The sequence below is a fragment of the Rhinolophus hipposideros genome (assembly GCF_964194185.1).
Source record: "Rhinolophus hipposideros genome assembly, chromosome: 26".
NCBI lineage: Eukaryota > Metazoa > Chordata > Mammalia > Chiroptera > Rhinolophidae > Rhinolophus > Rhinolophus hipposideros.
Window position 1 is genome coordinate 13,528,321 of NC_138072.1, and position 17,270 is coordinate 13,545,590.

A 17,270-nucleotide genomic window follows, 5' to 3' on the forward strand; every position below is an offset into this window, starting at 1 on the left:
AATATTCTTTATCATACTTCTGAAATTTTCTTCTATTCTCATTATACTTAGGGTTTTGACTCCTAGAATTTATGAAATGATTGTTAGCATCTATTTTTTTGTATTTAATTGGTTAATGCACTTAGCTATGTGGATAGATTTACTAATGTTAAATTGTCCCTGAATTCCTAGAATAACTTCTACTTTTTCATGGTATATTTTTATTCAATACAAAGTTAGACTCCAATACATGGTTTGTACTTCTGTTACCTTATGTAGAGATTCATTGATGGTAATTATTCCAAAAGCCTTAGACAGTCAGGTTCTCAGAGATGAGGACTTTTTCTTTCAGTTAGTGTGCAACTTCAAAATCATTTGTGTGGCAGGACATCATCCTTTCTCCTTTTCTCTTCTAAATCCCTTTATCAACAGCTCTTAACTAGTTCTTAAGCAATTATTGTAGTTAATAAGAGGTGACTTATCACAGCAATAACAATAACTAATATTTATGTTGTTTTAAATATGAGCCACATACTGGTTAAAAGACTTTTACTTGAATTATCTTATTTAATCCTCAAAACAACCCTGTGGGCAAGAATTTGTTTTATTAAAAGCAGTTTTTTAATTATAAAAGAAGTATGTATTAATACAATTGTGAGAAATTTGGAAAATGCAAAAATATAAAGAAATAATATTTAAAATAACTGCAAATCATTTTGCTGTACTTTCTTTGATTATTTTTCCTACACTAAATATATTTTGAAATAATTAAGGTACTACTGTGTATAAATTATCTCAATTTTTCTAATGTTAACATTTTCACCTAATATATGCTGAGAATTAACCACATGTCATTAAAAACTTCTCACAATATCATTCCGATGACTGTATTCTGTATATGTGACTGTACTATAATTAAGGATTCTCTCATGTTTAATATTTTTAAATTTGGTTTTTAGAAATATGTAATTATAAAAATATGTAGGCTGATGGCAGAACCTTAGATAATGGAACTGTTTTGATCTTCCGCCTTAGTTCATGACTTTTTCCTAATTGGTCTGTTGAAGATCTTCTCTTTATTTTATTTTAGTTTAGTTAAACTTAGTTTATCTCCTAATCTACACTTCTTTTCCTCTTCATCATAAGAACCCTCTCTAATGTTTTTACGATATACTCTTATATATGTGCATGTCTTTTAAAAATGCCTGCCCAGGAAAGGGATTGGTTTGTGGTAGGGCATAATTTCGCCATGTACTGAAGGGTGAAATTGAGGTGAAATTCACATATCATATAATTTATCATTTTAAGCTGTACAAATCAGTAACATTTAGTACATTCACAATGTTGTGCAATCATCATCTCTCTCTAGTAGCAAACTTTTTTATCACCACAAGAGAACATTCCCTACCCATTAAGAAATCATTGCATATTACCTTCTCTCTTCATTTCTTGGAAACCACTGATTGGATTTCTGTCTCTGGATTTGCCTATTTAGGGTATTTTATATAAAAGGAATTATAAAATATGTGACTTCTTGTGTCTGGCTGCTTTCACTTAGCATAGTTTTTAAGGTTTATACAAGTGGTAGCATGTATCAGTACTTCATTCCATTTTATGGCTGAATAATGTCATTATATAGAATATTTGTTTATCCTTTCATCACAATTTATCTATTCATGCTTTGATCGATATTTGGGTTATTTCCCCCTTTTAGCTATTATAAATAATGCCGCTGTAAACATTTGTTTACAAGTTTTTATGCAGCCTTGTAAAGTTTTTACAAGTTTTTCTTTTCTCTTGGATATATATGTATGAGTGAAATTGCTAGGTCATATGGTAATTCTATGTTTAACTTTATGGGGAAGCACCCAACTGTTCTCCACAGCAGCTGCACCATTTTAAATTATCACCAGCAATGTGTGAGGCTTTCTATTTCTCCACATCCTCACCAACATATTTTTTTTCCATCCTAGAGAGTGTGAAGTGGTATCTCATAGCAGTTTTTTATTTTCATTTCCTGAATGACTAATAGATGTTGAATACCTTTCCGTGTGTTGGCCATTTGTATATCTTCTTTGGAGAAATATCTGTTCATATCTTTTGTCCATTTTTAAATTTGCTTGCTTATCTTTTTGTTGTAGAATTGGAAGTGTTTTATATATATATATATATATATATATATATATATATATATATATATATATATATATATTCAGCATACAAAATCCTTATCAGGTCTATGATTCGCAAATATTTTCTCCTATTCTCATTTTGTTTAGTTCTTTGGACCTGGTTTTCTTCATCTCTTTGACAATATTTAAGACAGTTAATTTAAAGACTTGTCTAGGATGTCCAATGCCTGAGCTTCCTCAAGGATGGTTTCTCTCAATTTATTTTGTCCTTTGTGTGGACCATGTTTCATGTTTCTTTGTAGGCATTAAGATTATTTGTTGAAAATTGGGCATTCGTAAACACAAGCCACCTTTCCCAGTCTTCCCAGACTTGTTCTGTGCTGGGATAGTTCTTCACTGATTAGCTGGGCCTACTCTGAACCTAAGGATCAGCCTGAAATGAAAGTTTAGAGTCTTCTCAGATCTTTTCTGTACATTCATGTAGACTGGGTCTGTGAGTGGCTTTCAGAAATTCCTCTGTATATACAACTGCTTTTGAATGTCTTAATTTCCCAAAGATTCATACCCTACTCTCTCCTAGGGTCTCTATTGTATGTCTCCATCCAAAATCTCTTGTCTTAGGTTTCTTTGGGTCTATAATCTTCCTGCAGTTTTTATAAGTGCCTGCCACTTTTCCCATCTGAGATCGGAGATAGGTGGAATAGACCCCAGTTGTTCAGGCAACCCCTGGACCCAGTAGAATGTTGCAAATAAGATCTGCCTGAGTGCAAATTCTGACCTAAAGCTTAAAACTCTATCTTACTGTCTCTCACCTCTATATCCAACCCGGGTTCCAAACCCAGCACATCCCATCTTGTAGATTGTCTTCCTGGATTAGGCACAGTGGGATTTTTTTTCATTTTTGTTCTAGGGATATTATTTATAATATCTAGAATTTTAAAAAATAATGATTTGAACATTATGGCTAATTTTAATACATCAGTTTTGACTGTTCCTTACAAATTGCTGCCTTTATACAGAATCTTTCTTTGGAGTGGAAGACCTCTCCTAAAACCCTTTGGTAATAACAATGCAAAAAAATTAAATAATTGTACCATAGTTAAAGTTTTTAAAAACCAAACTGGATTTTTCTCAGATTCCAGGAATAAAAGGAAGAGTAGATATTTGTGTTTTAAATCCAAAATGTATCACTCTTGATGAACTATATGGACACCTGGATCCCAACACTATGGAATGGACTGATGGATTGTTATCATCAACAATTCGAAATTATGCATGTTTTAACACTACAGGGAATTCAAAGAAAGACAATGATCTCAGACCAAAGTCAAGAATCTCAGATTTATCTGATGTAAGTTTAGTATGGAATGATTATTTTAATTTGACTATTGTGAATTATTTCATGGTTTATCTAAATACTAATATTAAAGCACCATTAGATACTAGGCTAAAAGTAAATTATTATGATCAGCTAAGAAAAGAAAACTTGTAAGCTATAAAAAAACCCAGAAAATATGCCATTGTGTTTTAAAATGGTCAGTAAATAATAAAATGCCTTTAAAGGGGCACAAAATAAATTAAGTGTAAGTGGAAGATGACCTAGTGATTCAAGTGTTTGACACGAAATTCATCAAAGAATAAACGCTAATAGCAAAAGAAAATTGAAAAGTTGTATTCCCATTAGTAATAAGTAGGGATTACTAGTATTTTCATTGGCTAAAATGTATTAACAGAAAGAAGATATTTTGAACCAAAGAGATTAGTGAAGATTTTTTAAAAATAGAAAAATAATATTATATAATTGCAAGATTGTGAAATAGAAGTTCATACATGTTTGGGGAATACATACTGAGCTTTTTAACTAGACATTTTTGATTTAGAAATCTTCTAATTATTTATCCCAAGGAAATAAAAATTCACTGGATTTTTGCTATTTTTTTATATTGATATGAGAATGTTTTCTATGTTCACAAGTAGTTACTCATTTGTCGTCTGTGCTGTACTTATTTTCAACAATCCATGAAAATAAGTTTATCAGTGTATTCTTTTGTAGATTCTAAGTTTTCAGTTACACATTTCCCTAGTCTAAGAATATTCTGGCATATTGATGGTTGTTTAATAGATGGTTGTTTAATAGAAACCCTTTTAAATCTTTAATGTGTATAATTTATTTTGGTGTAAATTATTAACTTAATTTTTCCCAGATGGAAAATTGTCCTGACACAATTGAATAATTCATGTCTTTCCCACTAATATATAAAAGGATAATAAATACCCATATGTATATAGGGCTTTCTACCTTCTTTCCTCTGCCTCTCCATTTAAATAACAAAATGACACAATTTCAAAACACAATAGGTTTTGAAAGCCACAATTCAAAACCTATTGTGGATTTGAATAGGTTTTAATATCCAGAAGATATTATCCAGTGCTATTTTTCAAAATTCATTTCATAGCTATTCTGCAATTTATATTTGATTTTCTCTTTGATACAAGAATTGTTTAAGAAAGATTATTTTTAAGTATTCAAGTAGTATCTTTATGTTGTTGCTGGCTTTATTATTAAGTTATAGTTTTATTGCATTGTGATTAGAGAATATTGTCTCTAATGCCTCTCTTATTTTCAGCATATTTTAAGATTTACCTTATCGCCTATATATGATTATTTTATTTATTTCATCTACCATTACTGAGAAGATCAATTAGTCTTCTATGAATGTTCTTATCATTTTCTTTTTCTATTTACTATTGCTTTTAATTTACCCTATTTTGTAAATATTTATAACTGCTAGATCTTCACTTCAGATTGTTTCCTTTCTCATTATAAAATCGTATTGTTTTTCTCGTTTAATGTTTTTGCCCTGATTACCATACCTGCTTTGTTATTTCTTTTTCTTTTTTTGCCAACCTGGTATGCTTTTTACTTGTTGCCCTACAACCTAAGTAAATTCATTAAAGAACTATCTCACACATACGTGAGGTTGTTGGTACTAAATATTTTATTAACGATTAAAATGCATATAATGTTTGACCCACATTTTTAAAGACCTAGAGAAAGGAATGTAATAGAGTGAAATAATGATTTCTGTACAGGGGTGATAATTGCAGTCTTCTGTAATAGGAATGATAATTGGGGACAGCCTTGGACTTGCTTGTCTTCCTGCTGAGGCTGGGGAATTAGAAGGGACTGACCACTGTTGGTTGCATTGCGATGTCCTGTGCTCAGGTCCACGTTGGGTCTCTGCCTTCATAGCCCACACCGTGCCCCCAGCACAGTTCTAATGTTTGGTCTTCTCCCCTTTTGCTCTTGGTGGTAAAGGAAACCAGTTCCAGTAAGCTGATTCTGTATTAGTCACCCCTGTTGAGGAGATAAATAAATTAGCCCCACAGATTATTAAGAGTTAAGTATATGCATGATCAGAATTTCTCAGAGATTAATCTGAGAACAACCTGGATTAGAGCGCATATTAAAAACAGAAATTCCTGGGCTCCACCTCAAGCTTAAGCAGTTAGAATTGCCAAAGATGTGGTGCTAGATCTGCAATTTAACAAATCCTGCAGTAATTCATATATAACCTAAAATTTTAAAACTCTATTGTGAAGGAAGGTCTAGGAAAAATATACACCAAAATGTCAACTGTGGGGCTTTTTTGCAGATAGTGGAAGTTCAGAGAACTTTTGCTTTCTTTCTTGTGCTTTGCTGTATTATTTGAATTTAAACAATAGCATGTACTATCTTTCTGGGGGGGAAAAAACAAAAATAAAAGAATTTTCTAAAAGAAAATGACCTGAGTCACAACTCACATTAAACTGTGGTGGTTACGTGTTGATCTTTCCAGCTAGAGAACCGTCTGCCTTTTATATTTTTATCACTCAGGAAAACATACTGACATATAGTCCATTTGAATTGGAAAGTGTGATCAAATAAAAATTTAAACATTATTGATTACTTATTTTAGGTTTTCAAACTTGAGTCCTCTGATACAGCAGATATTGATGATAATATTTTTGAGGAGATGAAGAAAGATATTAAAATTCCAGAAAGTCAGGGTAAGTGTTATTAAATTTAATAAAGCTAATTAATTAGACGAAAAACTGAACCAATCTAACCTTTATTTATATCTTTAAAAACATTTTTGATTAATGATGTTTTGTTCTTGTACTATTTATTTTTCCTCATGTGCTTATTTAAAATGTGTATAGCTTTACCACATGTTATGTTACATAAATATGAGGGCTTACAGAGCCCTTTTAGTTTACAAATGACCATTAATATCTTACAAGAACCAGGTAGATATTATAGGGGTAAGTAAATATTATGTGAGAAACAACAGGCAAATTACTACAGTATTGCCTCCAAAGCAGGACTCCATGAGCCTGTGCACCCCCAGGCCAGACCACACAACCCAGCATAGTCGTCTCAAATGAATTGCATGCCCATCATATGCCACTCGTCTCTGTGCCAGGGGGACAGAGAAAGTATGTGACCGGGTCCTTGTTTCAAAGGAGCTGACAATCTGCCCCAGGAGCCCCAGGCATTGTTGTCACTTCCATGGTGAACCCCCTTTCCACCCGTCCACCAGTAGTACATTTATGTTACAGACTTGGAACGAGACTTCTGCTGTTGCTTCTACTTTCTTAGAATTCCTAAATTCTTTGTGTATTACTCTTTGGTGTTCCGTTTGGGAGAGTACAGTGATTGGGCATGATAAGTTTTCTTCATAGGATGTTAAGAAAATCCCCAAGGCAAGGCATTTCAGCCAGTAGATCCTAACTGGACCTATTGGTGACGTCTGCATCCTAACTCCACTCTCCTGTTCTTCTGGAATACTAACTGTCTGTCAAGTGCTAACTACTTTCTATCTCCATAGTGACCATTCATACCGCGCATATCCTGACCAGCAGATTTTCTAAAACTACCTAGCAAGGTGGTGGATATAGAGTATGGAAAGAGGAGCAAATGGATTCCCAGTGTGAAATACTCTAGATAATCTGTCTATTTGATTCTTTCTTCAAAGGGCATCTATTTCCCTTTCCTATTTCCCAGGGGCAGCATATCCAAAAAAAATGTTCCTGAGTGGAAGGAGAGAACTCACAAACCATATTATTTCCCATATTATTACGGGAAAGATAAATTCATGGCTCTTTCTCTTAGCCCAATTTTAAGGCTAATTATACAATTCAGCTATCTAAGAATATTGAAACAATGTTTAAAGCATTATTAAGTATATGGTATGAATATTTACTCATATTTAATAAATATTAGAGACTACCTATAAACCCATTCTCTCTTGTGTTTTCTAGGATATAATTTTTAGTCTTAATTAGAAAATATTTTCTAAATAGAATATTTGCAAGATTATAATGAAAGAAAACTGATATTATTCTCAGTAACATTGAAAATATTTTTCTCTCCAGACTTCGATTGTCAGTGGATTGTCTTAGATGGTCCAGTGGATACCTTTTGGGTAGAAAGTCTCAATTCTGTGCTAGATGACACTCACACCTTATGCCTACCAAACAGTGAGAGAATAGCTTTAACTAATAAAATAAGAGTGATTTTTGAGGCGGACAGTCTCTGTTATGCTAGTCCTGCTATTGTCAGCCGATGTGCAGTGGTCTATATGGTAAGTTTTCAAAATCAAATTTCTTAACAAAGAAAATATATTGCTTAGGATAATAACTAGTCATTATGTTTATTCTGTTGTTACCTCTGGATCCAACAGAGTGATCCTAGCAGTTGAAAATTGTGTGTCCCCTAAAGCCTCCTAGCCCAGAAATGAATATGAATGTAATTACTGCTATTATTAATACTTAGTGATTGGAATGTCACTATTTTCCACAACTTTAAGTAGTGCTTTCAGTAGACAGGTTAGGCTGCTGGGATGAATTATTTTTCCAGTAGAGGAAAGATTGCTCAGGAGCCTTTTCACACCCATTCCACGACTCTCTAGAATTGTGAGACACGTTACCAAGTGAGTGGTGAGGAGGTAGAAGGAATAAGTGTTTTCTATACATCAAATTAATTATTAGCCACAATTAGCCCTATGTTCTAATCTAGTTAACTCCTGTAAAGAATACAGCTACATAGTGCTGATTTTCTGGATAAGCAGTTCCTCTCACTAGATACACACACAGCTTCAACACACCTCTCTACACAAAATCCCCCAACTGCTTGTTGTCTTATAGGACCATGGTTAAAAATCACAAGTATTTCAGAGAAGGGTAATTCTTTACACTTTTTTGATTACTTGCCCTTTAATGAATGATAATTCTAAATCATATTTGGTAGCGGGCAGTAGTGAATTAAAAAGATAGTAAGAGAGTAGGTGGACACTGTATTTTTATTTATTTACATAAAATTATCTGGTGCTTTTTATTGTTAGGACCCTGTTGCTCTGGGATGGGAGCCTTACGTTAAGTCGTGGCTTATGAAAACTTCTAAAATTATGAGTCAGTCGGGAGTGGATTGCCTTGAATTCATGATTAATAATAGTGTCAAAGATGGACTACAGTTTATAAAGAAGCATCAGAAATTTCAGCCATTTCCTGTGCAGGACATAACAATCGTTACAACTCTCTGCAGAATTCTTGATGCTTTCTTTGAATTCCTGGGTAAAAATGGAGGCTTTGGAGAATGTGAGTTTTTCTTCCCTAAGTCAAACTGTGATGATATTATATCTTAGCTAATCAATGCCAGTTGTTTATCACCTTTCATTAGATTTTATAAAAGAAAGAAAGAATGGCCAGGAATTTTCAGTCTGTTCGAACCAACAGCAATCCTACCCATGGAACAAACTAAAAATAATTTACAGGGGAGCACATCAATAAAGTAAATTAATATCATACATAAGTGTTGAAGGGTCACAAGAAAAATGAATATAAAGAATTCTTAGAGTGTCTCTATTAGGGAAGAATAGTTTAAAAACTCTTTGGAGATAGAAATAGCGGGGCACAATCCATCCAGACAGAATCTTAGGTGTAAGTTGTAATCATGGCATAAACATGAAAAGTGGTAAAACATCTGTAAGGAGTGACCAAAAGGGGGAAGTGGGAAGGAAGAAAAGAGTAAAGGGGGTCAAACATATGGTGATGGAAGGAGATTTGACTTTGGGTACTGAACACACAATGCAATATACAGACGATATATTATACAATTGTACACTTCAAACCTATATAATTTTGTTAACCAGTTTCACCCCATTAAATTTAATGTAAAAAGCGATTAAGAAAGCATTATGGCTAAAAGTATGGTCTCTGGTGTCAGAAAGCCTGCATTCAACCACTGTTTCTATCTGGTTCCTGATGAGACGGCAAATTAGCACAGGCTCCCACCTCTCTCTCCAAAACCTGATTCTGGCTCCATGAAACTAACAAATTTTGAGAAATCCCAGGGGTAACAAAAGCTGGTTATGGTGCCAGTGGGGGGGGGGGGCACTGCAACCCTAAACAGAAAAGAGCTGGGTACCAAGAATGGAGATAAAGTGGGGGGAATATTTAGGTTTGCTCTTCCAACTTCTCCTTAGGGCTCTTGAATAAGCTATTGTCTTTCTTTTTGCCAATTAGCACAGCACAGCTAGAGGCAGCAACAAAATATCATATTTACAATGCAGCGAAGCCTGACTAGGTTAGAGAGCAGGTAAAAACACATTTGCTTCTACTGCCAACCCCCTTCACATCTTAAAGCCTAAATGTTTAAGAGAGAGACCACATTTGAAGAAGTGTACAGTTATGTAGACTCTATTGAAAATGATATGACCATCCCTTTAAAAAAAAACAAAACAAAAAAACCATAGAATTATCATTTAACCCAAGAATGCCACTTCTGAGTATATATACAAAGAATTGAAGAGGGACTCAAACGGATATTTGCATATCCGTGTTCACAGCAGCACGATTCACAGTTGTCAGAAGGTGGAAACAACCCAATTGTCCATGGATGGAAGAACAGATAAACAAAATGTGGTATATACATACAATGAAGTATTATTCATCCATAAAAATAATCAAATTCTGACAAGGCTAAAATATGAATAAACCTTGAGGACATTATAGTAAGTGAAATAAGCCAGTCACCAAAGGTCAAGTATTGTATGACCTTTAAGCTCCACTTGTAGGAGCTACCTAGAAAATGCAAATCCACAGAGAGAGCAGAGTAGAGCTTACTAGGGTCTGGGGGCAAGGGGTGGGGGATGGGTAGTTATTGTCTAATGGGCACAGAGTTTCAGTATGAAATGATGAAATATTCTGGAGATGGATGGTGGTGATACAAAAATGTGAATGCACTTAATACTATTGAATTATAAATGGTTAAAATATATGACATTAATTACATATATTTTGCCATAATAAAAACATTTTCCCACAAGACTGTGTATATTCGCATACTTTAAAAAGCTGATGCCTGAGGGTCTAGCTTCCAGTCAGCTTGAATCTAGGTGCTGAGGTTCTCCCCTTTGGGACACTGACAGGTGTTGGCACACCCTCACCTACTATGAGTTACTAACAATATAGTAGGCTGCTTGGACAAGCACAGAGAGCTCAGAACCAGGAACTGAGGCAGGTTTGAACGACAGCGTTCATCTATATGAAGCTACTCCATCAACACTGGGAGAGGTGGTGGTTTCATCTACTGTATGGAAATCAACACACAGTCAAGCAAAATGAAGAAACAAAGGAATATGCTTCAAATGAAACAAGATAAAACCTCAGGAAAAAAAATTTAATACAATGGAGGTAAGGAATTTACCTGATAAAGAGTTCAAAGTAAGGGTCATAAAGATGTTCACCAAACTAGGGAGAAGAATGGATGAACACAATAAGAAATTCAACAAAGAAATGGAAATATGTAAGTACCAAATAGAATCACAGAGCTGAAGAATACCATAACTGAACTGAAAAACACTAGAGGGTTTCAACAACAAAGTAGATGAAGTAGAAGAAAGGCAGTGGAGTCAGAACAGCAAAAACAAAAAGGAATGAAAAAGGTGAAGATAGCTTAAGGGACTTAGGGAACAACATCAAACAGACTAGCATTCATAGGTCTCCCAGGAGGAGAGAGAAAGGGGAGGAGAGAGAAAGGGGAGGAGAACTTATGTGAAGAAATAATGGCTGAATATTTCCCTAACCAGTGAAAGGAAACAGACATCTTGACCCAGGAAGCTCAGAGAGTTCCAAATAAGAGAAATACAAAGAGACCCATGCCAAGACACACTAGTTAAAATGTCAAAAACTAAAGACAAAAGCAGCAAGAGAAAAACAACTTGTTATGGGCCCAGCACGCTTCCCCTGCTGCGCAACTCTGCTATCTAAAAACTACTTGTTATGTACAAGGGAACCCCCCTAAGACTAGCAGCAGATTTTTCAGTAGAAACTTGGAGGCCTGAAGGAAGTGGCATGACATATTCAAAATACCAAAAAAAAAAAAAAAAAAATTTTTTTTCAACTAAAAATACCCAGTAAAGTTACCATTCAGAAAAGAGTTTTCCAGACAAGTGAAAGTTAACAGAGTTCATCACAACTAAACTGGACTTTCAAGAATTGTTAAAGTTAGGGGGACTCCTTTAAGCTGAGAAGAAAGGGTGTTAATTAGTAGCAAGAACACATATGAAAGAATAAATCTCACTGGAAAGGTAGATTCATAGTAAAGTTGGTGGGCTAATCACTTATAAAGCTAGTAGAAAAGTTAAAAATAGTAAAAAAGAAAACCTATTATAATTAGTTAAGAGATACACAAGCTAAAAATGTATAATGTGGCAACAAAACCAAAATATTTCAGGGGGACAGTATTGTTGAGCTTTACAGTGGGATCAACATCACTAATCATCAGGGAAATAAAAATCAAAACCACAATGAGATATCATCCCATACCTGTTAGAAGTATATACACAAAATGTAATTTTATTCAGCCACAAAAAAGAATGAAATCTTGCCGTTGTGACAACATGGATAGACCTCATTATGCTAAGTGAAATAAGTCTGACAGAGAAAGACAATATCATATGATCTCTCTTATATGTGAAATTAATAACAGAATTATTTATAATCACAAAAAGCAAAATAACTTGAATTTCAACAATAGAATGGGTTCATACTAAGGTACAGCAATATCACGTTTCAATAGAAAGGCATGAAGATAGACTTAAAAGGCAGAATGAGAACCAAATCTCTTTAATTTTTAATTTAAGTTTAAATTATAAATATATATTTAATATTTAAATAGTATGTATTTACATAAAAATAATGAAATGCATTCACATTAAATGGTTATTATCTGTGGGTGGTGGAATTATAGGTGATTGTTATTTTCTTCTGTATACTTCTCTTTATTTCTACATGTTTTACAAGGATCGTATGCTATTTTAATATAAAGAAAACAAACATTTTAAAAGAATAATAAGCTAAAGGAAGAATGAATAATTCATTCTTTGCGTTTCTGTGTTGAATGGATGACAAAAAAGATGGGTGACAGGGTTAGGAAAGAGACAACTACCAGCTGCCTCAAGTGTACCTGTGGTGTTTGTTTTGATAAATTTCTTATTTGAAAGCATATAGGCTTCTTTTTTAATGCTTCACTTTATTAGGAACAATTTATTATTTAGTTTGCAATGTGTACCATCTTTGGAGGTAGTCACCTGGATGTTTTGAAGTTTTCATTTTGGAACAATGAAACTGACAAAGAAGTTACCAGGTTAGAATGAAGAACAAAAGTATGCAGATTTCTGCTTCAGATAAGGATCGATTTAGACAATTGCAGGTACAATATCTGCTCCTCTTCTTAGAAAAGTAACAACCATTTTGGCCAGAGAAGATAACTGTATGTGAAACAAGATATTCTCTTGTTACAATTTACAAACTAAACAATGTTAAAAGTTAAACCTCACTAATTAATCAGCTAAATTTTAGGTCTGTTGTTAATTGCAGAAAAATACTTTCTTTTTTAAGGTGAAGATTTGAGGGACATTTCAACTGAAGAGGAAAATTCTTCCTATTCAATAGCTTCTGTCAAATTCAAGGATATAGAAGAAAGGTCAGTTACATTCATTCAACAGATGTGTTTTGGCACCTACCTACTAGGTGCCAAACACTCAAATAGGCACAGGATTACTTGCCAATGAAGAATACTTTTGTAACTTTGTAACATCAAAATCCACTTAAATTTAGTTTATTCTAACTTAGATTTATTTTATTCCAGCTCAGATAGTGTCCTTGTATATCTAATACAAGATTTTTGTGCTACATTATGAATAATATGAATACATTTATCCAAACTGTACATATTTGAGAAAGAAATAAAATTGGCATGAATATATTTCATGAATCTTACCATTTATGAGCTGAGAAATATTGAACCAGTTCTAAGTATTTTTGAGCTTTGCTTTTCTCATTAATAAAACTGGAATAATAATGTGATGTGCTAGATGTGTAGAATAGAGCCTGGTGCATAGTAAGTGGTCAGTAAATTATCGTCCAAACCTTTACTATTTCTTGCTTACAGTGTTGCAGTAACCTATTAATTGGTTTCCCCAGTTCTTCCAGTCTATTTTCAATCTGACAGCCATATATTATTTTTCATTTTTATTAAATAGCAAATAACCATAAAAGAATATTTATAAATTATGTGTAAGATAGAAATAACAATACACAAATATCCATAAATGCGCCATTCAGTCATAGAAAAAAAGCATAATTTATCTTTGAAGTTCCCTGTGTACCTATCTAGATTTTATGGTATCCCATTATCTGAGATAACTACTGGATTTTTGTTTTAATATATTCTCAAGCAATATATTTTTAAACTTTGCATGTTTTTAAACTTTAATGAAGTCACTGTCTCTGTTTTTCTGTATCTTACATTTTTTTTCAATGTCATGTCCCTGTGAGGAATCCATTGTTCATGTAGGGGTTCTCCATTCATTTTCACTGCTGACTAGTAGTTCATTGTATAAATGTCACCATTTATCCACTGATAAACATAGCGGTTTTTAAAAATTTTTGTTATTATAAATACTACTTTGATTAATATGCTTATATGTATCTCCTGGTATTTATATGCAAGAGTTTGATTCTTTCAAACATAAATTAGAATGTTTCTTTTTATAGCCATTTAATGACTTCCCATTACACTCAGAGTAGAAGGAAAAAAAGCCTTAATAAAAAAAAAGCTTTAAAAACACCTTCCTACCTCTCCATCTCCTAATCTCTTCCATTAATCATATATGCTCTTCAGTGACACTGGCCTTTGTCTTCTTCAGTTCCTCAGACTAGCCAGGATTCTTTGGCCTCATGGGCTTGACACATGGATTCCTTCTGCGCAAATGCTCTTCCTCTTACATCTTACCAAATCTCACTCATTCCTCAGGGCTCAGTTTCATTGTTGCTTCTTCAAAGAGGCCTTCTCTGACTTCCACAATCTAAATTTGTTACCCCTACTATTCTCTTTATGGTATGCTTGACTCTTTCTTCATTACACTTGTTTTGTTCAGAGTAATTGATACAGAGTAGGAATTCAGTAAATGTTTACTCAATAAACTATTACACATGACTAGAAATTTCAAATAAAATTGTACACATGCATTATACATTAAAGATTGCCAATAAATTTCAGCTCAGTGATATATTTTTTAGGATTTTTATAATTTATAAATAATTTTATGATAATGCTAAATCTTGAACTGTTATGTATTTAAAATGTCTTCATATCAGGCCCCTTTGTTCAGTCCCATCACCCACAGCCTTTTCACTGCAGAATTTCTGGGTTCCACAAACCAGGATGACCTGGGTTGACCCAGACTGGAGAAAACTCTCCCCAGGGTCACGCTACCTGGCTTTAGCCAGGTTGAACTAAGTCAACCTCTAGGATTTGGTTAAGAGGAGTATAGAGTGAGTCACTATTCACTTATGTCTTTCTACATAAAATGGAGAATTATCAGATCCTATCCCAAAGGACAGGTAAACTCTCAACTAATAAACTGACCTAAAATAAAAATGAATCATATGTACAAATAAATAAAATAAAAGTTGACTACAAATCTCTTACACATATGGTACTTTAAAAATAGTAGCAGTGTATAATTTACATGACTTCTCAAAAGAAAATTATACATTAACTCTAAAACTTTTATGTCAACTGTATTATAATTTTTAATAATGAAACTTTGAAATGGTATTGAAATAAATTATTGAATGCTTTCTAAAAATGTTAACCTTCACCCTTCCACATTTATCTACGGCAGAACTGAAAATACATGGTATCTGGAGAAACATCCTGATCAATTAAAAATAATGATTCAAAAGCTTTTCGTGTTTGCATTTACTTGGGCATTTGGAGGAACTTTAAAACGTGAGGATGAACATGAAAGTGACATACTGTCGTATTCAAGTTTTAAACTTGATTCTCTTGCAAGAGTAACCTATGATTTTGACAACCTTGTTCATGAATTATTTGAAAGCAATTCACAAGTAGGTAAGTTCTGGAGGGGGTGTCATAATTAGGCATGTTTTAGAACATTTAAAATTATTTATGATTGGGCTTATATTGATTAGGCCCTTCTTTTAAAATGTGAAGATTAAAGGTAAAAGAGGGTTAATACCCTTTCTCCAATGAAAAGAGGCTGAAGAAAATCAGATTCCTGGTTGATTCTTGTTGCTACAAGAAGCTGCAATTCAAGTAAGGCAGAAGAACAAAGATAAAGCATTGAAACTATGAGTTAAGCTGTATAACTGGGTCTGTATTGTATGTGTCATCTTGTAGCAGAAACTTCTGTAGATGAAGAATATTGTAGTTTCATATTTATTTTTTGAAAGAATAATATTTTTTAAATTATTTTTAAAGCCTTAAATTTTTTTTACTATTTGTGGGTTTTTTGAAGCAGTTCTAAACCTTTCCAATTAGCTGTTACTGATTAAAGGAACTTTGAACAGATAAGGAAATCATAGGTGCAAGTATCAAAAAGGGAAAATATTGAACGTGAATGTATTTTTTTAATAGATGAGAGCTAAAAATACTACCAAAAGTACAAATCGTACTAGTTTGTCTAATGTACGTTTTAAAGTATCATTTGAGGTTATTTGTAAAAGGTCCAGTTAAGACATCCATATTGCAAAGTTTTTGTGTTATTTCCTATGGGAATTAACATATAGTATCAAAGATATTTGGTATTTATATACAGTGGAATGTTATTCATCCCTAAAAAATAGGAAATCCTGCTATTTGTGACAACAGGCTGGACCATAAGGGCATTATGCTAAGTGACGTAAGTCAAACTGAGAAGACAAATACTATATGATCTCACTTATATGTGGAACCTAAAAAAGCCAAACTCAGAAACAGAATACAGCAGTGATTGACAGGTGCTGGGGGAGAAGTGGGAAATGAGATTTGGTCAAAAAGTATAAACTTCCAGTTGTAACATAAGTAAGTTCTGGGGATGTAATGTACAGCAGGGTGACTATAAATAATACTACTGCATATTTGAAAGTTTCTGAGAGAGTAAATCCTAAATGTTCTCACACACACAAAAAGATAATAATGTGAAGTGATGGAAATGTTAACTAACCTTATTGTGGTAATCATTTCACAATATGTATGTATCAAATCATCATGTTGTACACTTTAAATTTACACAATACTATTTGTCATTTATGTCTCAATAAAGCTAGAAAAAAATTTTGAATCAGTAATACCAAATGTTAGCATGGAGGCATAGTAACAGGAACTTTCATGTATTATTACTAATTGGGAACTAAAACAACACAGCCACTCTGGAAAAAGCAGTATGACAATTGCTTAAAATATCAAATATGCACTTACCATCTGACTCAACATTTCACCTCTAGATATTTATCCTGAGGAAATGAAAACTTATATTCCCACCAAAACCTATACACAAATATTTATGGCGGCATTCATAATTTTTTAAAAATTGGTAACAACTCAAATGTTCTTTAGTGAGTGAGTAGATACACAAATTGTAGTACATCCACACAATGGACTACTCAGCACTGAGAAGAAATGAACTATTGATGAATATTGAGGAATAATATGGATGAATCAAATAAATGCCTTATGCTACATGAAAAAACTCAGTTTCAAAAAGTTACATACTCTGTGATTGAATTTATATGACATTCTGGAAAAGGCAAAATATAAAAATAGGG

General features: G+C 33.3%; 1 protein-coding gene across 1 annotated transcript in view; it reads left to right on the plus strand.

Annotated features, from left to right (window-relative positions):
* Positions 1–17,270, plus strand: part of DNAH14 (dynein axonemal heavy chain 14) — a gene marked incomplete at its 3' end in the record, with an annotated part of 220,288 nt that overhangs the window by 108,567 nt on the left and 94,451 nt on the right. The window contains exons 36-41 of the mRNA XM_081039181.1: positions 3,247–3,462; positions 6,071–6,161; positions 7,530–7,738; positions 8,498–8,750; positions 13,056–13,140; positions 15,347–15,576. Of these exons, the coding sequence (XP_080895307.1) occupies positions 3,247–3,462; positions 6,071–6,161; positions 7,530–7,738; positions 8,498–8,750; positions 13,056–13,140; positions 15,347–15,576 (1,084 nt within the window). The remainder of the gene's footprint in view (positions 1–3,246; positions 3,463–6,070; positions 6,162–7,529; positions 7,739–8,497; positions 8,751–13,055; positions 13,141–15,346; positions 15,577–17,270) is intronic.